Source organism: Astatotilapia calliptera, chromosome 12 (assembly GCF_964374335.1).
Source record: "Astatotilapia calliptera chromosome 12, fAstCal68.1, whole genome shotgun sequence".
NCBI classification, from domain to species: Eukaryota; Metazoa; Chordata; class Actinopteri; order Cichliformes; family Cichlidae; genus Astatotilapia; species Astatotilapia calliptera.
In genome coordinates this window covers 2558727-2582275 of record NC_137433.1, presented here as the reverse complement: position 1 = coordinate 2582275, position 23549 = coordinate 2558727, and the positions used below count along the sequence as shown (strand labels likewise).

Genomic DNA, 23549 nt, shown 5'->3' with positions numbered 1-23549 from the left:
ATTTATTTCCTATCTTATTCATAGCCTTTTCCTTTTTTGTTTTCTTTAGGTCACGAGCAGTTGTCCAAGCATTTCACTACATATCGTACTGTGTATGACTGTGTACGTGACAAATAAAATTTGAATTTGAATTTGAATGTTAACTAACATCATCCATTAAATGGGTGCAGGGTAGAGCTGGGCGATAGAACGATAACGATACGTATTGCGAAATAACTTTTTCTCAATAGAAAAGTTAAATATTGCGATAGACCTCATCTCTCTTGTCCTCTTAAAAAAAAGAAGAAGAAGAAGAAGAAGAACAGCCAATCCAAATTAACTAGCGCAGAGCCGAACCAATCACAGCCGGAGCGTCATGTCACGTGACTTGTTACGTACAGCACAAGTGCCAAGCCGCACATGTGTATTTGGGAAGCAGCCAGACGCCGTGCCGCCCGGGTAATGGAGGAAATGAGTGTGCCGACTAGAGAAAAATCCACCGAGAGCGTGACCGAAGGTTACCGAAGAGAAAACAGATGACGGCTCAAACGCCGGAGAGATTGTCAAACAGAAGAGCCATAGAAGCTCCGTAGTGTGAAGGTATTTCGGCTATTTCAAGTCTGACAAAAAACAGAGTAGCGTGCACTGTAAAGCAGGTCTGGAAATACAATAAAGCGGTGCAGCTCAGTCTCTGACTGGAAGCGCTAATTCGTCATTCGGCTTTTGTCAGACTAACGTAACTGTTAAAACTGTTTGAAAAGCTCAGCTATACAACAAGGAGAGATTGAGAATTTCCTTTTAGTTCTCAGTTTATTTGATATTGACAAAAGTTAGTCAGTTTTGTCTGTTCTTCTGTAAAACAAACTAAGATTTATTTTTAGAATTAATATTTTGTTTCTAAGTGGAATTTAGTCTGTTTCGTTTGTTCTATTTTGAAACTTAAACGCTTTAGCGGCTGCCTTTTGTGTAGTTTGCAATATTTGCCTTTATCTATCTGAAAAAGTCTCATGTTCCTTAAGTACATCTACCCTGTTGAACTTATTATGGGAAATAAATATTTAAATAAAAACAAGCTGCTGATTATTTCACATTTTACTTGTGAGCAACGGCACATTTAAATCTTACAAATATAGTTATTTGGCTTATATCGTGATAGATATCGTTATCGCCTGAAATGAAAAAAACATATCGTGATATGAACAAATCTTGTATCGCCCAGCTCTAGTGCAGGGTCATTTTGTCATAGACTTCGTGTAACACCAGTCCTATTAAGAACGAAGGCGCTGCCTGCCAGCCAATCTGCAGGTTTACAGTATTCTCTGAGTTGTGATACAACCTTCTAATGTTTGTTTGTATGCTGTGTTTTAAAAATGAGTTTTAGGTTTTCTTTTTTTTGTCTGTTTGTTCTGCTGGTACCAGTGGCTGTGATGACAAAGGGCTACAGCCATTACCAACAAGTCAGAAGGAGGCTGCTGCTCGGTAGGTTAATGCTGCCTGCTGAGCGTGAAGATTAACCTGTAGATCTTATTAATGTAAGACTCGTGTCTAATGCAGATAACTAATGTCTAATGCACCGCACACAGGTGGGACTCTGTGGCGGGAAAGCCAACAATGGTGACAGACATGTTTCCTGAGACTGACTGCATGAAGGCTTCTAGAGCTTGTTGATGTATCTTTATGTCCTGTACTCACCATCTGAATCCTTCTAACTATAAAATAGTGCAGTTAAAGTTAAACCCTCAGTATTTCTTAACTGAAGTCATTCAGGCATTTTTAAATGAAACTATTATTGTTATACGCTGCCTCGAACACAGTTTCACATCCTGTCTTTAAATAAACAGTTTGCCAGAATCAGCCTGCATTTAAGCAAAAGAATCAACCGACTTTGGAATAACGACAAAATGAGCTGGTAGTGATTTAATAAAGTTTCTACTTCATCCTGGGAAGGTTCACCTGGTGAGTCTGAACATTAGACCCACCTGTGCGCTAGACAAAAATCACACACTGAAGAACATGACTTTTGAACCTGTTGTGTGTGTGTGTGTGGCTAAATCAGCAGAAGAATCCCACACACACACACACACACACACACACACACACACACACACACACACTTGGGGAAACCTGATACTGTGGCTGTTGTAAATGGTTGACCCAGTCATGCCTTCCTGATTAGAAGGCTCAGTGTTTTGACAACAAACAGACCACAGTAACATAATCTTTATTATTCAAATGAGCGGGATTAAACTTTTGTGCGTGTATAATTTGAAAGGGCAGCTCATCAGAAAGAGATATGTGACTGAGGTGAGAGCTAAGCCTCCCAGAGAGGGGAGGGGCCTGGATAAGCAGGCTGCCGGGCTCATGTACTAAAAGTAATTAGAAGGAGGCAGAGGGGGGTGGGGGTGTGTGGCATAAAGCCTCTCCCAGGATGGTGAATAGAGGACTTCTAAAGCCCAGAGACAGATTACCATTTAAATGGTGTGAGGTTTAAGTTTGCTGCCTGCTGAAGACTGCAGGGGCAGCTATACTGTACGAGACAATGGGCCGTCACACGGCGAGCCCGTCCTGGGATTAGAATTGAACTCTTCTGCTTATTAACTCTCTACGGTACACAGGTTAAGTCGAGTCTGAGAGGAAGCCCAGCAGTTAGAGAAGCATCGCCTGGCGCTGCCTCGTTTGATCATTTTCTTAAGAGCAATGTAAGTGAAACATGATTAATGCAATGCTAATGTTTTATTCGATTCAGTTTTTGAGCTTATGTTCCTGAGTATAAAATGATAAAAACAAATGATAATCTTCATCATTGTCCTTAATATTACCGATTCAGATCTGACCTTTAAAACTTTATTTTGAGCATTTTTACGTTTCCAAACCATTAAAAATGAAAAATGTTCAAACACACTGTATAACTGGCTCCACACATCATTTGCTTTCATACATCCATCCCATCCATCCATCTTCATCCGCTTTATCCGAGGCCGGGTCGCAGGGGCAGCAGCCTAAGCAACGAGGCCCAGACCTCCCTCTCCCCAGCCACCTCCTCCAGCTTATCCGGGGGAACACCAAGGCGTTCCCAGGCCAGCCGAGAGATATAATCTGTCCAGCGTGTCCTGGGTCTGCCCCGGGGCCTCCTCCCGGTGGGACATGCCTGGAACACCTCACCCAGGAGGCGCCCAGGGGGCATCCTTGTCAGACGCCCGAACCACCTCAGCTGGCTCCTTTCGATGTGGAGCAGCAGCTGCTCTACTCTGAGCCCCTCCCGGATGGCCGAACTTCTCACCCTATCTCTAAGGGAGAGGCCAGCCACCCTTCAGAGGAAGCTCATTTCTGCCGCTTGTATCCACGATCTCATTCTTTCGGTCACTACCCACAGCTCGTGGCCATAGGTGAGGGTAGGGACGTAGATCGACCAGTAAATTGAGAGCTTCTCTTTTACACTCAGCTCCCTCTTCACCACGACGGACCGGTGCAGCGTCCGCATTACTGCAGCTGCAGCCCCAATCCGTCTGTCGATCTCTGGCTCCCTTCTCCCATCACTCGCGAACAAGACCCCGAGATACTTGAACTCCTCCACTTGGGGCAGGAACTCATCCCCGACCCGGAGTGGGCACTCCACCCTTTTCCGGCTGAGAACCATGGCCTCAGATTTGGAGGTGCTGATCCTCATTCCCGCTGCTTCACACTCGGCCGCAAACCGTTCCAGTGCGAGCTGGAGGCCCTCACCCGATGAAGCCAACAGAACCACATCATCCGCAAAAATCAGAGATGAGATTCTGAGGCCACCAAAGCGAAAGCCCTCCGCCACTTGGCTGCGCCTAGAAATCCTGTCCATATGAACAGAACCGGAGACAAAGGGCAGCCCTGGCGGAGCCCATCACCCACCGGGAACGAGTCCGACTTATTGCCGGCAATGCGAACCAAGCTCTTACAACGGTTGTATAGGGATCGAATGGGCCGTAGCAATGGGCCAAACACCCCATACTCCCACAACACCTCCCACAGGACACCCCGAGGGACACGGTCGAATGCCTTCTCCAAGTCCACAAAACACATGTAGACTGGTTGGGCAAACTCCCATGCACCCTCAAGTATCCTCGAGAGGATAAAGAGCTGGTCCAGTGTTCCGCGACCAGGACAAAAACCGCATTGTTCCTCCTGTATCCGAGGTTCGACTAGCAGACGAACTCTCCATTCCAGCACCCTGGCATAGACTTTCCCAGGGAGGCTGAGGAGTGTGATCCCCCTGTAGTTGGAACACACCCTCTGGTCCCTCTTCTTAAAGATGGGGACCACCACCCCGGTCTGCCAGTCCACAGGTACTGCCCCTGATCTCCACGCAACATTGCAGAGGCGTGTCAACCAGGACAGCCCAACAACGTCCAGAGCCTTCAGGAACTCGGCGTGGACCTCATCAACACCAGGGGCTCTGCCACCAAGGAGTTGTTTAACTGCCTCAGTGACCTCGCCCCTGGAAATTGGCGGGTCATTCCACTCATCCCCAGACTCTGCTTCCTCCTCGGAAGACGTGTCAGTGGGATTAAGGAGGTCCTCGAAGTATTCCTTCGACCGCCTAACAATTTTCTCAGTCGAAGTCAGCAGTGCTCCGCCAGCACTATACACAGTGCAGGTAGAGCACCGTTTTCCCCTCCTGAGGCGCCTGACGGTTTGCAAGAATCTCTTCGAGGCAGTCCGAAAGTCTTTTTCCATGGCCTCTCCGAACTCCTCCCACACCCGAGTTTTTGCTTCAGCCACTGCCCGAGCCGCATTCCGCTTGGCCTGTCGATACCTGTCGGCTGCCTCCGGAGTCCCACAGGCTAACCAAGCCCGATAGGACTCCTTCTTCAGCCTGGTGGCTCCCTTCACCTCTGGTGTCCACCATTTGGTTCGGGGATTACCACCTTGCGGCCGCAGCTCAATGCAGCAGCTTCGGCAATGGAGACGCTGAACATGGTCCATTCGGACTCAATGTCCCCAGTCTCCCTTGGAATGCTGTTGAAGCTCTGCCAGAGGTGTGTGTTGAAGATCTCGCGGACTGGGGCCTCTGCTAGACGTTCCCAGCACACCCTCACTACACGTTTAGGTGCACCAGGTCTGTCCAGCGTCCTCCCCCGCCACCTGATCCAACTCACCACCAGGTGGTGATCATTTGACAGCTCAGCCCCTCTCTTTACCCGAGTGTCCAGAACATATGGTCGCAAGTCTGGTGATACGATTACAAAATCGATCATCGACCTACGGCCTAGAGCGTCCTGGTGCCACGTGCACTTATGGACACTCTTATGTTCGAACAGGGTGTTCGTTATGGCCAAACTGTGATTAGCACAGAAGTCCAATAACAAATAGAGATGGCACGATACCACTTTTTTATGTCCGATACCGATACCGATATCATAAATTTGGATATCTGCCGATACCGATATGAATCCGATATAGTGTTTTTTAATCAACAAAACTGTTTTTTTTTTTAAATATCTTGCTGAATTTTGTATAAGTTCATACTCAAGTTTAAAACAACAACTACACTAAAGCTATTCTGTTATACCTGTATGCAAAAAAAAATATTTCATAGTTCAGCAATACTGATCAATCTAATAAACTTAAACCTACACCATCCTCCCTATTCTGGTATTTTAAAGAGTACTTAGCGTAAATATTAAGCAACCTAACTAATAGGGTTCCAACTCCCAGCAACAACAAAAATAAATAAATAAAAAATAGGGAACCACCCCTCACGCTCCACCTCATGATGCTTAATCGACGTAATCAACCTTAATTTGATGCAGTGTGAAAAAAAATGCACAGAAATCAATTATTTTTCAAGAAATATTAAATAGATTCAACATCTTTCTTCAGCAAAATTGCAGACTGCACAGATGGTACCTTCCCAAAGGAAAAAGTACTATAGCTTACTAGGGTATATATATTACCGTAGACTTAATAGTTACTATATACAGTAATGGACTTCTATTCCTTTTACATCAAATTAAAACTTTGGGTGTAAGATTCGGATAATTATTTATTAAAAGCTAGACATTTTAAATGAGAATAAAGAAAAGTGTGTCTTTGTGCCCCTTTTCCCTGTTCATGCCCTATCGGCCCCCCTGGCTAAACTTTGCTAGATCCGCCCCTGCACAGTTACCAGCCGTCAGCTACGTAGAAAAAGATCCTTGAGTAGAAAGTAATATTAAATACATTCTAACAACAGCTTATCAAGCTTAAACGTGCTGCTGTTGTTCAGCCGCTGGTTTCCTCTTTCTGGTGCAAAGTGGGCCAAAAGCAAACAAGAGAGACGGACTCGCGACAGAAAAGCCGATCAGCTGATCGTTAAGCAGTTTCATGATTGAAGTAGCAGCCGGAGAGCGAGAGGCAGTCGCTCCATATATCGCTTGTTAAGCTTAACGCAGGAATGCTTTACAAACATTCAGAGATGGACTTACACACTTGCTTTACTTCTCTCGGGGATAACTTTGTCGGAGATGAAATGCCGGGTTGCTAGCGAAGCTCCAAATGCTATCCAGACCACCGACAGGTCCCGCATGCCACAGCCGCTCTATCACGTGATGCATACTGCTCCGAGTGCTAACGTTCTGAGGTGAGTTACGGCGTGTTGCAAGTTTTGTGAGGTGCTTTCGTGATATTTAATGGATCGGATTACATTTTTTATTTTTCTCCGATATCCGATCCAGTAATTTAGGTCAGTATCGGACCGATACCGATACGTAATATCGGATCGGTCCATCTCTAATAACAAAGCACCGCTCGGGTTCAGATAAGGGAGGCCATTCCTCCCAATCATGCCCCTCCAGGTCTCGCTGTCGTTACCCACGTGAGCATTGAAGTCTCCCAGCAGGATAACAGAGTCTCCAGGTGGAGCACCTTCCAGCACCCCCCCAGGGACTCGAAGAAGGCTGGATACTCCGAACTGCCACTCGGCGCATAAGCGCAGATGACAGTCAGGACCCGTTCCCCGACCCTAAGGCGCAGGGAACAAACCCTCTCATCCACCGGGAAAAACCCCAACGTACCGGCAGCAAGCCGAGGGGATATTAGAATACCCACCCCAGCCTGCCGCCTCTCACCAGGGGCAACTCCAGACTGAGACAGAGTCCAGCCCCTCTCCAGGAGACTGGTTCCAGAGCCCAAGCCATGCGTAGAGGTGAGCCCGACTATATCTAGCCGGTACCTCTCAACCTCACGCACTAACTCAGGCTCCTTCCCCACCAGAGAGGTGACATTCCATGTCCCAATTGCCAGTCTTGGCAGCCGGGGATCAGTCCGCCAGGGCCTCCGCTCCTGGCCGCCACCCGGCACACAATGCACGCGACCCCTATGGCGCCTCCTGCGGGTGGTGGGCCTGCGGGAGGATGGGCCCATGTCTCCTCTTCGGGCTGTGCCTGGCCGGGCCCCATGGACTAAGGCCCGGCCACCAGACGCTCGACCTCGGGCACCCTCCCCGGGCCTGGCTCCAGGGCGGGGCCCCGGTAACCCTATCCCAGGCAGGGTAAACTGTTCACTGTTTGTTTGTTTTACTACTATAGTTTTGCTGTACTTTTAGTTGCTTTTGCAGACTAACACATTTGGATCCTCTGGATCTGATTGGTTGAAAAGTTTTGAAATGGGAAGCTATGATATGATCATAACTGACCTCAAAGATAAAGAGGAAGAAACAGCACAGAAACAGAAACACTGGCTCTGAAATATTAACATTAACAAACAATAATCCTGTTATAGGCTTTACATGAAAAGTCCTGCAATTCAGGTTCATAACAGACACTGTGACCTTTCACTGACGTTCAACATATTAAAGCATTAACACATAAGTGCCAGTGAACCTGAATGAACTGCAAAATGTTCATACTTTCAGATAATCAGTGCAAAAACAGAATAAAACAACTTTTAACTGCTAATTCATTAAAACTTGATAATCTTCAAAAAACTGATTATAATTTTTTTTCTTTTCCTAACAGCTCAAATCAAAACGTCTACTATTACTCCAAGTGAATGTAGCCGCTCCTCAGTTTCATTAACTCTCTTTATGGGGAGACGAGCACAGTGACTGGGTGAGCTGCTGAGTGTTACTGGATGGAGCACTGGTTTATAAAGAGGTTCATTTAAAGCCGTCAGGCACAAACTGGCTGTTAAGTAAGTGGATGTTCAAGAGTGATGCACCAAATGTACATGTGCTGTGACACAGGGCGGATCTTTTCACTTCAGTTCTATGTTGTCAGCAGCAGTGCACCTGTTGCAAGGTGACAAGCTAACACAATATGGACACACTCAGAGCAAACATGCTGTCCTAACATCTCCTTACTCTTAATCTCAAACAGTCTTACTCATTATTATAAGTGCAAAAAAATCGAGTGCGTACATAAAATGAACACTGGATTCATTAAACGTGCGTACCTGCCTATCCTGTTTGTATCACCATGACGATGTTAGCAGATCAGGATCTAAACAAAGGGCTTTACATTACTTCTGTAAGGAAACATGGTGTGGAGGGCGGAAACATGGAGGCAGGAAAGCAGCAGAAAATGTGACAGAAGTAACCAAAACACTGCTGTCCGAGTCGGAAGCCCACAGCGTTCCAAAGTGTTTCCAGGACAGTGAGCACAGTGTGAGCCAGGAACACAAACTCACTGCAACCAACCATTCTCCCAGGTACTACCAGGAAGTTAAGACTCGGATGAATATCGATGACGGATAGTTTATGATAACAAAATACTAGCAAATATACAAATTAAAGGGTAAAAGCTTACACTAAAGGTGTCTAACATAAGGCACGGGGGCCAGAACCAGCACAACAAAGACTCCCATGTGGCCAGGGCTGCGCGATATGACCATAATGTCATATCGCGATATGACATTTCTTATCCCGATAACATATACATCACAAAATAGTTTCTTTTCTGTAAATGCAGTGAATCTCAGGCAACTCGACTTGTGTGACGTGTTTTCAGCTGGGCGTCGATTGTAAGTGCCATTTATAGTTACCTCATGTTTTTATCTGAGGTGATTTGTTTGATGCATATTCAGAAATTTGATGTTTGAGAATAGTGTCGATCACAAACAATAGCATAGTATGAAACAATAGATGTCTACATATCGTCATCTGACACATATCATTATATCGAACAGCGCTACATGTGGCCAGCTGGAAGTGTTTGAAAATGTCACGAAAGTTTGAACTTTGAATGGTGCTGCAAAACCTGGACAATATCCAGGTTTTGCAGCTTTTCCTATTTAGAAAAGTCTAAACTCATCTCCACCAAATTAGTGAGGAAATATATAAATGACAGGAAAGTTCATGTTTTTCCTATTTAGAATACAAATATTTTCTTTGAATTTACAAAAACCAGATTTTTATTTATTTATTTTTTTTAATATATATATATATATATATATATATATATATATATATATATATATATATATATATATATATATATATATATATATATACACACACACACAGTGGGGCAAAAAAGTATTTAGTCAGCCACCGATTGTGCAAGTTCCCCCACCTAAAATGATGACAGAGGTCAGTAATTTCCACCAGAGGTACACTTCAACTGTGAGAGACAGAATGTGAAAAAAAAAATCCATGAATCCACATGGTAGGATTTGTAAAGAATTTATTGGTAAATCAGGGTGGAAAATAAGTATTTGGTCAATAACAAAAATACAACTCAATACTTTGTAACATAACCTTTGTTGGCAATAACAGAGGTCAAACGTTTACTATAGGTCTTTACCAGGTTTGCACACACAGTAGCTGGTATTTTGGCCCATTCCTCCATGCAGATCTTCTCGAGAGCAGTGATGTTTTGGGGCTGTCGCCGAGCAACACGGACTTTCAACTCCCGCCACAGATTTTCTATGGGGTTGAGGTCTGGAGACTGGCTAGGCCACTCCAGGACTTTCAAATGCTTCTTACGGAGCCACTCCTTTGTTGCCCGGGCGGTGTGTTTTGGATCATTGTCATGTTGGAAGACCCAGCCTCGTTTCATCTTCAAAGTTCTCACTGATGGAAGGAGGTTTTGGCTCAAAATCTCACGATACATGGCCCCATTCATTCTGTCCTTAACACGGATCAGTCGTCCTGTCCCCTTGGCAGAAAAACGGCCCCATAGCATGATGTTTCCACCCCCATGCTTCACAGTAGGTATGGTGTTCTTGGGATGCAACTCAGTATTCTTCTTCCTCCAAACACGACGAGTTGAGTTTATACCAAAAAGTTCTACTTTGGTTTCATCTGACCACATGACATTCTCCCAATCCTCTGCTGTATCATCCATGTGCTCTCTGGCAAACTTCAGACGGGCCTGGACATGCACTGGCTTCAGCAGCGGAACACGTCTGGCACTGCGGGATTTGATTCCCTGCCGTTGTAGTGTGTTACTGATGGTGACCTTTGTTACTTTGGTCCCAGCTCTCTGCAGGTCATTCACCAGGTCCCCCCGTGTGGTTCTGGGATCTTTGCTCACCGTTCTCATGATCATTTTGACCCCACGGGATGAGATCTTGCGTGGAGCCCCAGATCGAGGGAGATTATCAGTGGTCTTGTATGTCTTCCATTTTCTGATGATTGCTCCCACAGTTGATTTTTTCACACCAAGCTGCTTGCCTATTGTAGATTCACTCTTCCCAGTCTGGTGCAGGTCTACAATACTTTTCCTGGTGTCCTTCGAAAGCTCTTTGGTCTTGGCCATGGCGGAGTTTGGAGTCTGACTGTTTGAGGCTGTGGACAGGTGTCTTTTATACAGATGATGAGTTCAAACAGGTGCCATTCATACAGGTAACGAGTGGGGGACAGAAAAGCTTCTTACAGAAGACGTTACAGGTCTGTGAGAGCCAGAGATTTTCCTTGTTTGAGGTGACCAAATACTTATTTTCCACCCTGATTTACCAATAAATTCTTTACAAATCCTACCATGTGGATTCATGGATTTTTTTTTCACATTCTGTCTCTCACAGTTGAAGTGTACCTCTGGTGCAAATTACTGACCTCTGTCATCATTTTAAGTGGGGGAACTTGCACAATCAGTGGCTGACTAAATACTTTTTTGCCCCACTGTATGTATGTATGTATGTATGTATGTATGTATGTATGTATATATATATATATATATATATATAAATAAATTCTTGGCTAAATCTATTTGTTAGTTTTTTGGTGTGATGTTACACATAAAACGATGACTCTAGTCTCTCACAGTGAACTTATTCTGCTGCTCGGTATCGACACACACAAAAAACAAGTGTGTGTTCCACACTGAAACTTGGATTACTGAACGACTATATGAAATCTTACTACGATGTTTGAAGCGTCTGCATAGAAAAACTGAATAAACTTTGCTGAGATGACTCAGGTGTGAAGTGATGGGCGGTTCAGGCAAACTTCAGTCTGAATAGAAAGAGCTTCACAGCTGATGAGCGCCGCAGAGCGACACCTTCGTGAAGAATAAAGACCCAACGAACTGTTGTTCTTCTAACAGCAGCAGCACAAATTCAGCCCAAAGAAAAAGAAAATAAATCCTTCTACTGTACTGTGGCGCCATAAAATGTGGCAGATCAAATACCTCACAGTGTAACGTATGTGTCGTCACCTCCTCGGCCAGCCATTTGTCAGCCCGAGCGCCCGTTAAGAGAACACATTGAAACCACATATTTCACTGGCCACCCCACGTGAAACACCCAACTTCCTTCACTGAGCTAGGAACACAATAGCTATTAGCTGCCTTCATTCAGGCTTATTTGCCAAATCTCTCACCCTCTTTCAAGTGCATGGCCGCCATATAAAACAGAGCGATTCACACCTTCACACAATTGATCTCGCATGTCACATCATATGGCTCCTCCTCCTTCTGCCAGCAGATGACTGAAGTTAAATATTCATGACTTTCTAAATATAATAGTTGACCCTGACATTTCTGACATGCGACTGAACTCTTCCCTCATGGCTCAGGTCTCAACTGAAAGCGAAAACAGACATAAAAGCAACAGGTACTGAAAAAAATCCGCCTTTCAAAGTAAAAGCATGTAAAACCAAAAATGCCTGTAAGTGCATGCACATAACAGTAAAACTGACGTCTTCTATCATAAAGCTCGCTCACATTACCAACCAAATGTGTTCAGTGTTTCTTTATAGACGCAAAAAAAAAAAAAAATTTTCTTACAGTTTCCGATTGCTTTCCAGGAAAAAAACATTCAAGTAAAAATAAGAAAAAAGAAAAAGATAAACTAAAAAGATAATATCGTTGAGTATTATGCCAGGTGTTTTATTAGAAGATAGAGTGAAGGACAAACAAAATGTTTTTGAATGTCTGAGGACCATTTTTGAACTTTATTAGGGATTTCATATCTTTTGACTGTGACAAGGAATTTTTCAGCAAGCAAAATGTTACTTTGGTTGATGAATTTTCATTTATGTGGATTATCCATGTTCGGCTCAAGAGAAACTGATGTTAGCTTTATCTTGGTGGCTCGCTGTCTGTTTATTTGGTTTTTATTTAGGGCTGCCACGATTAGTCAACTAGTCACGATTACGTCAACTATCAAAATCGTCGACGACTGATTTAATAGTCGACGCGTCATTTGAAGCTTTGTAAGATCCCAAAAGACGCAGGAATAAGTAGCAGGATTTAAGAGTGTAATAACGGACTGAAACAGAAGATGGCAGCACTGCATGTACAAGGATGCCAGCTGCCGTTAAACCCCGAAGAAGAAGCTGCAGTGTCCGGTATCGTAGCTGTGTCCAAATTCAGGAACTGCATCCTCCTGTGCCTACTTTTGTAGGCCGATTACGTTACAGCAACACGACGAAGACTGTCCACATTCGAAGACTCCGACAAATGCGGCCGACAAATGCGTCCTTTATTTCCCCAGATTTGAAGGATGGGTTGCTTCGTGGCCCAACCTATCCCAGAATTCATAGCGCGACCCTGCTCAGTTTCCAACAATGGCGGCAGCTAGTTAGTTTTAATATTACTCTTATTATTCTTTCTGGGTCACAAAATAAACGTTTAACATATTTTCAGGCGAGAATGTAGCTGTGTAAACCTCAAATATCTGCTCAGTTTATCAGGACACCACATATTTTCAAAAGCGCTCCGACGTTTTCGGAGACGTCTGTTACCCACTAGCTCGATAGCGAGCCGGGGGCTAGGCTCACTAGCGCCGTGAGAACACCGGACTCCCGGCAAATCGTTTTCAAACCCACCGCCGTCTTTCATTAAACATGATATATGAGTCACTTAGATAACTTAAAAATGTTATTGTTTGGCTTTTTTTAGTATTTTATTTGTTCCTGAGTAAATCAGTTTGGCTGAGATTAAAGTTATAGTTTTTACACAGCTGAATAAACGTCAAGCAGACAGCTGATTATCAGAAGTGTGAGATGCTCGGAATTTACTCCGGTGTCCTGTTATATTTTAGATAGCAAGGAGTTTATTAAACTTCACCGAAACAATCTGCAAATGTCATTAAAATTTAATAAACTATCATCTTGTCTTTATTTTTAGTTAGCACAGACCTTAAACACTTAAAGCTGTAAGCTAATGATAGTTATATAAGAGCAGATGCTGCTGGTGCAATAAGCTGTACGTTTTACGTCCAATGGATGATGATCTGACTAGTCGACTATCACAATAATGGTTTGTGGCAGCCCTAGTTTTAGTCCAGATCTACTAAAAATTCTTAACAAGAGCGTTTCAGAAAATCAGACAGTGCTTAGATAATCTGACCTCAGCTTTTAATCTCGTTCTGATAAACAATCAAACTAAAAGTGCTTTTGTCCTGTAGGAATATTTTCATAGTTCTCAGAAGTCATTTTAAGATTTTGGGTAAAGGTGTAGGTGCTCTACGGAGGAATGATATAAGTGTGAAGTGACAGCGATTCAACAAGTGTGTCCACGAGCCGCAGATGGGCCAAAGTCATTTATAACGGGTGGATGGACTTTTTAACTTTATGATTTATTTAGCACGACTAAATTGAAAACCTACAATAATAAGCTGACAAAAAATGTATACACGTGTTTGTGAAAATGTGCTTTTTTATCTTTTGCTTATAATGCAACACGATCCTACTGTTAAGTGCTCCTGGTGCATGTTAAGAGACTGGGCCAGCAGAGGGAGGGGCAGGGAAAAGCTGTGGCTTGCGGTTGCAGTGTGGGAAACGCAGTGTGTAGAACATACTTTTGAGTTTGACACTAATGCTGGCACGCTAGCAAACATCACGCTGGACTTTAACTCCAATAGAAGCTGCCATCATCTCCACACATGTACACAACGACAGCTTGATAACCGTTTTGTGTTCGAGGCTTGATTAGACAAACCGTTGTGGAGAAAAGTGACACAGCAGAGACGTATTGGTGTAACAGTGAGGTTTTGCATGAGATTAAAGCCTTCTGCAGTTGAAGTGCAATATTTCTCATCCTCTCAAAGGCTCTTTTCAGAAATGTTCAGGTTATCACAAGGTCATAAAAGGCGAGGTGACGATAAATTTCCCCCCGAGGTGACGATAAGGAGTCATAAAAGCACTGCTTCATCTTGAACTCCACCCTCTCTCTTCTTGGTTACAAGAACCCCCAATGCTCTGTGTCAAACACAGTCACCCCCAACCCCCCAGGGCTCATTAAAGGCTGCATTGTTTCCCAGGGGTCAGCCTGGGTTTCATTCCAAACTTTAACGCAAACCAGGAGATGCAAGTCAAACATTGTAGCCCTGTTCAGTGTTAAACAAGCATCACCTGCATCTCCTCACTGCTCCCCGTGAGTTCCAGGAAACGTCCACTGTAATAAATATAAAGAGTCTGAGCGAATGAGCTGAATGTGCACGAACGGGGCTTTTTCAGTAAGAATGGTGGATTCCTGCAGGAAGGTCCCCAGGTTTGACCCTCTTTGAGCTGCATCATGCTGGGAACAGAGATGTATCGTGGCCAAATCTCCCTTTTGTCCACATCCCACAGACACAAAGGCTGATGTATAGTGTAAAGCAGCCTTTTGAGAGGCTGACAGAGCAGTGCCTGCCAATGAAGGGTTTTCTCTTCAGGTTTTTGTCTCAGGCTTTCCATCACAATCATGCCCAGCTGAGACAGGGATCGGGGGTTGCAGGAATCTGCTGTACTTTTCCGCCGCCCTCCCTCTCTCCCGTCCCTCAGCCTCTCATTTTCCTCTTCGTATCTCTTTTTCTTCTCGAGCTTATCTCTCCTACCTGGGGCTCGAAGGAGGGGAGGATGTGTCCCGCGACTATGACAGGAATGTACATGACCACATTCACAGAGGTTAAAGGCATGCCAAGACCCTTTGGGACTCTGATCTGACATTCCTGGCGGCCGACACTGTGATGCTAATCTTGAAAGCGATGTGCATGCAGTTGCAGATTGAGCTCATCAGCGAGAACAATACTGACCTGTTGACATTGCTGTCTTGATAATATACACCCACACTCAGAGGTTACGTCATTAGCATTGAGTAATACCACACCAAAGTTAGGCTCCATATTAATGTAATGCTAATGTCAGGAGCATGTAATGCCACTCTGTTACATTCTGTGGGGAAGAGACCACAGGAGTCTGACTCATTGTCTCGGCTTTGTTTTCATCTGAAAGAGATTTGAAATGTTTATTTGGCAAATGTTAATTCCACATAAGGTCTTGTGTCTCCGTGTAAAGTGTGCTGGTGTTATGTTTTTTAAAACATATATGCATGTTAGTAAAAGGCTGGCAATACTCTACTTAAGCTTACCAACTGAACTACTGATAAGCCTTCTATGGTTTAACGAGCTTTAAGAATTTAACTTAACAGAAAAATTGTTTTTAATTACATATTCACAAACAATCCTAACCCTGTAATATGGTGAATATTAAGAAAGTTTGACCTGTTTGAAAGATTCTAACAGAAAAACTGTAACACCAGGAATACAGACGTCTTATTTTATCTCTGTATTAATGAAACATCAGGTAAATATCAACAGTGTTTCACTATCAAGTCCTTTATTATGCAGCTGCTTAATGCTGCACAAAAACAACACTGACGGGCTGCTTTCTCACAGAAGGAGGAATCATTGGAAGTCTTACAAGCTCCCAGTTATTACAGTCATGAACCGCACAGAATAACCAGGAAACTCGTGTCCGACTGAATATTTCCCTCAGCCGCTCTTATTTTCTTTTTTTATGTAAAAGGAGCTGTGTGTTGGAAACAAACATTGTTATCTTTGTTGCCATTAAATGTGCGACCGATGTTCAAATGTTGCTGCTAAGTACATGGAAACATCCACCATGTGACCGCTGAGCCACGCAGACTGAGCCCAGCGTTTAGACGTGATGATGTTGATAACCTGGTGACCTGTTCTACATGTGAGTCCATAAACTGCTAAGACTTGTTATTTAAAAACACATTTATTCCTCGTGCTTTTCCCACTTCTTCCTATATTCCCTCATGTCTGGACAGTTTGTGCCATCTCAGGAATTTGCTAACACTTGTGATAATTTGATACATTTTTCTAAAAGGTTTTGTGGAAAAGTATCCAGAAATGCACCGGAGGAATGATTTGTTGGAGTCTCAGATGCACCTTGTTCCTCTCTCATTTGTGTTGCAGAGCATTGAAGCTCAGCTTGTTTGGCCCTGAGCTTCTTTTTTTTAATGACAGGTCTAACTTGCCAGTTCATGCTGATGCAAACCATGTGGGAAGTTTCACAGCCCATGCCCTGCGATACACAATTGCATAAAAGTGCTAAATCTGCTGTGTATTAAAATACGGGACCTCCTAAACACAGTAGGATGACCTCCCGCTCCCATATAACACAGAAAAGGGGCCAAAACATTGTAAATTTGCCTGCATTAAAAATCAGTTGCCAGTTTTGCCTCGTTTGAAGTAAACACATCGCTCTCTGTAAATAATCCCAGAGGCAAAAACTGCATTTGCAAATCATCAGATAAGTTTTATCCTGTTGGAGTGTGTGTCTGTGTTTGTCCTGGGGGAAGGGTGCAGGGGCAGTTGAAATAACACACCCTTGCAAAACAACAAGAAAGCAAAGATGCACAGCGTGATGGAGCTGGCGTTTGGCTTCACGTGGCCAGGGAGAGACGGCGGATATCTCACAGTGAAATTAGGGGAAAAGCAGTGGTTGCATTGAGAAGCGTCTTTAGCCGTGTTATAGATGAGCATTACAGAGTCACAGCAGTCCCTGACCTCCCCCCACTGTTACTATTGATCTTCACACAGCCTCTGCCCCCTTCATCCACATAAACAACCTCTTATGCTTGCTTTCTCCTTCATGATTAGTTTGGGCTTAATACAATCCTCCTCACACACAGAACTACTGCCAAACAGAAGGTGTTGGTGTTGAGGTGCAGCAGTGCTATTTAACCCTAATTCAGCTTGAGCACAAACCAACCAGGCTGAGGGGATTAAAGGAGGGGGAGGGGATCAGTACAGTAGCATGCTCCCTCCACATGCCAAACCAAAGTCCTTAAAGGAAAACATCGATCGAAGGGCCAGAAAGCGCTGTGTCTGTGGACCTCCGTCCAATTTGTCCCAAGCTGAGCTGAAACGTTATGTGACCGAAGCCCAAAAAGACACCCTCTCACGTGGGGCTGATATTAAGAGTGAGAATGGACCCCATTCCAAATTCCTGTGATACAAGGAAGGGAAGGAGGAAGGGAGGAGCAGCGGTGGTGTGGTGGGCGGAATTAAAGTGTGGAAAGTGCCAAAAACCAGTTTGTTGTTTTTGACATTTCCTCTTGTCCCAGCACACAACACCATTTGCATAAAACAGCCAAAAGGAAGAAAAACATATCAAGTGAGCAGCACATATGGAGGGGCACCGTGCAGCTGCAGCTACGTCACAAGCAGCACATAAACAAAGTGCTGGAAGCCAGCGAGGCTCTGACAAGCTGGGCTTTCTCTGCTCATTAGCCCGGCCTGAAAATCATTAACTAATTACAGCATAAAGGCCTTATCCTGCCAACCTGCACACAAGCAGTACGCATCACACTGTTCATTCAGACTCGAAATATTAGACAGAAACCAACAGTGACGATCAACAGTGCTGCAGTTTGAGTTTCATTCATACATTTCAAATATATTCTCAGTTCCACTCAGATGTAGTTGCACTACTTGTACGTGGGACGCATTCAGAAAAGAAAGTGATCCTTGCTTACCTTCCCATGTATCCATTTCATGCTTCTCCCAGTCTGCCTGGACCCCATTCAAGCATGGACTCTGCTAAAGGAAAAAGCCACTGGGCCTGCTCTCCACATTGCTCTCGGTTTCTTTGCCCGGCTCCTCTGTTCTCTCCCCCACCAACCTCTTTCCTCGACAGCCTGCCCCTCTCTGACCGCAGAGAGATCAGCACTGGTCACTTTACTGCCTGGTCACATGACCGGCAAGAGTTCAAGCCCCCGGGGTCACCGCTTGGCTTGTGGTCCAATGACAGCCAGGGGTTATCTGAGTGGAAATGATAGTCCTATTTTCACTGGCGTTCAACAATGCTGCCCCCGCCCTTTCTTCCCAGCCCTCACACCCAAATTAGCCTCCCCTTTAACTCCCCTCTGGCACTTGGGAGGAGGACGTGCATGCCCTAGCATAAACACAGGTTCAAGCTGGCAAAACACAATGACATTAACTAACTGAAGCGCTCAGCGAAACAGGGGAAGCAGGTTAAAGATTCACACCTTGCTTGGTTACAAAGTGAGCACAGCAGGAAGCCAAACAGCAGCGCACGGAGACACTTTGTGCTCCTGCACGTTCCCACCTTCCACATGTTTTCATGCTGAAGCTGCCCGTCCGACCTCTAAACCTCACTAATGCTGCGTGGATTAGAGTAAGGATGGTAACCAGGAGCCAGGTTCTGCTTACTGATTTCACAACACGGTGGAAATATTTATTATCTGATTATGAGTCATTTAGCAGGGTCAGCAGGAGTTTAAACAAACACCCTGGTGAGAGCTGCAACATCCCAGCTCCATGTTGGCCTTCCTTACCATTAGAAGTCAACCAAACCATGTTAGCAGCACTGAAAACCAGTTAGATTAACTGGAGCTGTCCAAAGAGAAAGCACGGGCGACAGTAATCGATCATTTAAAATTTGTTTTTAGAATTTAATTCATTTGGGAAAAAGTAAAACATTTACAGATGTTTTTTCATTCTTGCATTTTCCTCTCCAAATCTTCTATAGATATCCTAATAATAGGACCACTGCTCTCATGAAGTATACGCCCAATATCACAGGAGCCCTAACGCATCCTTCCCTGTTATCAGCCCCAAAATCCACTGTGGGCTGAGCTCTTCTTCTCTGGATGACCTGCTGAAGTTCAAGCATCACAACGTGTTACTTAATTGTTGCTCTGAGTATTTCAGAATCTGCTGATCTGTGAACCAAAAAGGAGCATTTGCCTCGTGATGATTTATTTCTCTGCATATTTGTTGAACCTAAATGTTTCAGATCATCAAACAAATTGTAACGTTAGAAATAACCAGAGTAAAAACAAAATGCAGTTTTTATTTTAAGTTATTCTAAGGTGTGAAAAAGTAACTGTGACTGATGCAGCTGGAGGGCCTGTAAAATTCATCGCAAAGCATCTCAGTCTGATTCAAGTCCAGACACTGATACCAGCGCTCCAAACGCTTCAGTTAGTCAGAGGTGAACGAGCGGAACTGACGCCCAAACTTCTCCCTTCAGAGAGCAGAATTCATGGTTCCATCAACTGAATCACTACACAGTTTGATAATGTGTAAGAATATCTGTGTGTTACAGTAACAGTGGTTGGGCAACAAACCCAAAATCTAACTGAATCTGTCAAGAAGAGAGAGAGAAAACCTAAAAGTGTGTCGTCTGCTGGATATCAAACATAGCTGTGCACCTGACCAGTATATTTGTCCATGCACGTTCGAGGATTAAAATTCTTCACCAGGGGACAAACGTAGAGAAAACCATCCTTAACCTGCAAATTTTACACGTGCAGATTTTGTGGAGCTGACAAGATAAAACCTTTGTTCTCATAGCAACCCTTTATTTACTTTTATAGTCCTGCTTAAGAGACATTTTCAAAGGTTACGCACAGGAAACACAGCAGCACACAGCGTCTCCTCGGCAGGAAGAAGAACTTTAATGCTAACAGACACAGGCTGTGTTGCTGTGTTGGTACACAATATTTTTACTCCAAGTGGAATCAGCTCGATACTGATGACAAATCAAACCTGCGCCGTGCAGTGGGGGAGGGATGTACCACGTGTCACCCTTGACCTTAGCAGTTATCCTCCCACAGCATAATGACCCCTGTTGCCTTTAACCTTGAAGTCAATGGGAGACAAAACAGCGCCGAGCGCCCTATCTGTGGTCACGGGGAGGGAGGCGCTACCTGGGATGGGCCTGGGAGACTGTGTGTGTGTGTGTGTGTGTGTACAGCTGATGATCATTCTTCTATAAAATCTCTTTTCTTAAACAGATAAATAATAATCAGCAAAAATGTGTTTTTAGATCTTATTTATTTATTTTTTATTTAACAGTTTCTGGTTTTTCTGCCCCTCAGAGGTCCAGACTGTCTTTGACACAGACCACACATATCTATGCTGCTTGGCACTGAACGTGCGCCACGCTCACATTTTTATTAAATATATAACTCAAATCACACCGAGTGGAACCGAGCACAGACTGACTGCACAGCCAAACGAACACAGACATGCAAAACATTAGAAGTGCCTGTATCACATGTGCATCTCTGACAGTTGTGTAGCTTTTGTGATGCATCCGTGATGCAGTTTCACTCTTTGCCTACTGAACACCTCACAGGCTCACTGCTGAGACACAAACGCAACATGTCTGTTGCTCATAGGGCAAATAGCAAACACGCCCCTGTCTCCCATGTCTGGATCTGAGTCGAGGTTAAAGTTGCGGTACATAATAAGTGTAGTAAGAAGGGTTTGTCTGCATGTGCACTTATTTAACTTTACCTTTGAGCCTGTGTTAAACTGACAGTGCATGGGTGCAGCTACAAACTTGAACAGGTGATCTGAGGAAGGGTTTAGTGATTTATTTAGTGTTATCAACTTTCTTTGATAACAATCTGGGTCTTTACACAGACGTGCTCTTAAAGAGCTTTTGTGAATCCACTATTACAGAGTATTTAGTATTTATGTTGTTGCAAATACAGTTTAAGTCTCACGTTGTTAAGTCCTGCACTGCCTGTACTCTTTTGTTCAGCAGCCTCAAACACTTCCTTTAATGAGTCTGTTTTGGAGTTTTTCCTTCCCACTCTTGCCAAGTCAGCTGCTTATGTGCACTATGAAGATAAAACTGAAGCGATATACGACGTGAACGAGCAGCCACGGTTGCAAAGGCAACAATGCACAGGTTGGGCAGCAGCTGGATGAAGGAAAACTATCATCTTCAGCAACACTTCAATAAATGTGTTCACAGGATCACAGCGCTGTCATAATGGTGCTTCATTATCACAGTACACTTACTGTTACATGTCAGAGCTGTTGCCAGGTTACACACCTAACTCAGAGGAGGCAGTTACCTTGGCTACGGCTGCATAACAGCATAGCTAAAATCAAAGATCTTCCTGCTTTTGTCTGCGGCATTAGGACACAAAGTGTTGTCATCACACACTGTGCCATAAATACTATAAAACGATGTGACATGTAATAGACTCACGCTTCAACTTACTACAGCTAAAGTCAGAGTATGTATATAAGATGTATGTGAGAAGATGGGAGGCCTGTTCTCTATCCTGGCCCTGGGCTGTTGGCTATGCTGTCACTGTATGAAATCCCTTTAACTTTAACTTCATGTCGGGTCAATGCAGTCAGCAGCCAGTGAATGTGTGGAAGCTTGCAGTGTAGGGTCAAAGGATGTCGATATCAGGCTTCCTCTCACAGCTCTGAGACCAGGGGAAACAATCAAATCATCAAACACTATGCATGGGTTATGCATGATTTTCACATGATGAAAAAGACAAGTTCTTAGTATCACAACTGCATGTTTCATGAGAGGCTAAAATGCTGTATGTTTGCATAACATTTTGAAAACAAATCAAAGTTCTGTTCCTAAACGCTGATGTGCTACAAAGTCAGCTGGAAAGAGCCGTTTTGTGGCTTGTTTGCTGGATTTCCCTGAACATTTGGGTAACAAAGGGCATTGCTCTGGTTGAGCTCCCTTCCCCCTCTCCACACTGTCACAAACCTCTCCACTCTTCAGACAAAGAGCTTCAAGAAAAACAGGCGGCACGGCTCTCGCTCTCCTGCAAACATACACACCATTTCCCAAAGCAATCGGCAGCATCCATCCATTCTAGCATTTGAGCTCTACACTGAAACACAGACGGGTAAACCCACAGCTCTTTATTTCTGACTGTTGTTAACACTTAGCTTTCATTCTTTTCCCTTCAGAGCTTTGAGGTGCTGATCTACGGACTGAAACCTGGAACGAGCCGCCTCCCCCTGCCAAAGGCCAGCACAGAAACCCTCACAAACTCCTCCTAAGAGCAAAGTTGTTCTCAATGATGAATGTTCAGAGGCCAAATAAAAGCCTTCTCTTGTGTTTTGGTAAATCCATGCGTCTTTTGGTCGCACATGAATGAGACCACATCAAGGGTGGGATTTTCATGAGTTACACACAATTTTATTTTGGACCCACACACCTAACACAAAAGGCTGAATAACAGCGCTTCGTCTCGATGTATTCAATAATAACGTTTAAAAACAGGTCACCTCAGGTTTACTGTTCTATAAGGACAGTGTCAGATTACAGCCAACGTTTCCTGATGTTCAGATCATCAACATCTGGGTTTCTAACACTACTAATACTGTAATATTGTACTGACAGACGAGCCGAACTGCTGATGGTTTGTTGGCTTTCTTATTAAATATGAATCAGTCTCAGTGTAACCTTCGGTCAGTCAGATCTCCATGTGATAACAAGGAGTTCATTTTCTATAGGAGGCTGAAAAACCTTGGAAGCCAGTGGAATAGACGCTTATATTCATGATTAATACCAGTGTGGGGGGTAATCACTGGGTGATGAGTGGATCCATGCGGCTGCTCTCTCGCTGGACGCTCCAAAGGCAGAAACGGTAAAACTGAGGTGACCTGGTCTCCAGATTTCACTGAGCGAGCCCAAAAACAGCCAATCACACAAGCCAGTCGTCATGAATTGAGTTATGTTTGCAATTTATTTTACATCCATTTCTAAACATTTCAGCCATATAAAAACAGGTCGAATCATCTGCTGGTCAGAGTGTAGTCCGGGGTTTGGACAGCGTGGGGCTCATCACATTCAATTTGAATAAAGCGCAGAATGCAGCTCGCAAAATACGAAACATGCTAATTTTATGTTGTTTGCATCGATCAGTGTATGTTGATGCTAATATAAACCATCTCATGGGATCTGTTTATGGAAGCAACGTGGGGAAGAAAATCAAGTCCCATAATGTAAAGCATTAAACAACAAAGCAGGGCCAGCCCCAGAGCTGCAACCAGTTCTCCCAGTTATGTTTGGGCTTCTGAAAACGACTGACGATGTATAAAAATAGCTGTCATTCATAAACGGGAATATTCTTGTTAACACT

At 44.1% G+C, this 23549-nt stretch overlaps 1 protein-coding gene and 1 long non-coding RNA gene across 3 annotated transcripts in view; one reads left to right on the top strand and one right to left on the bottom strand.

The window, feature by feature from the left end:
• The window catches only part of nr6a1a (nuclear receptor subfamily 6, group A, member 1a), a 123632-nt gene that overhangs the window by 22457 nt on the left and 77626 nt on the right, over positions 1-23549 (bottom strand). The window contains exon 1 of one of the 2 annotated variants that reach the window (XM_026186087.2): positions 18141-18330. The exons of the other annotated variant lie outside the window; for it this stretch is intronic. Within the exon in view, the coding sequence (XP_026041872.1) occupies positions 18141-18156 (16 nt within the window). The 5' untranslated portion in view covers positions 18157-18330. Of the gene's footprint in view, positions 1-18140; positions 18331-23549 lie in introns of those variants that run through there. 2 annotated transcript variants of the gene reach the window in all.
• LOC145432157 (uncharacterized) lies at positions 2333-22532 on the top strand. Its single transcript, XR_013912436.1, has 3 exons — positions 2333-2678; positions 8462-8637; positions 22372-22532. It is a non-coding gene; the product is annotated as an uncharacterized LOC145432157 (long non-coding RNA).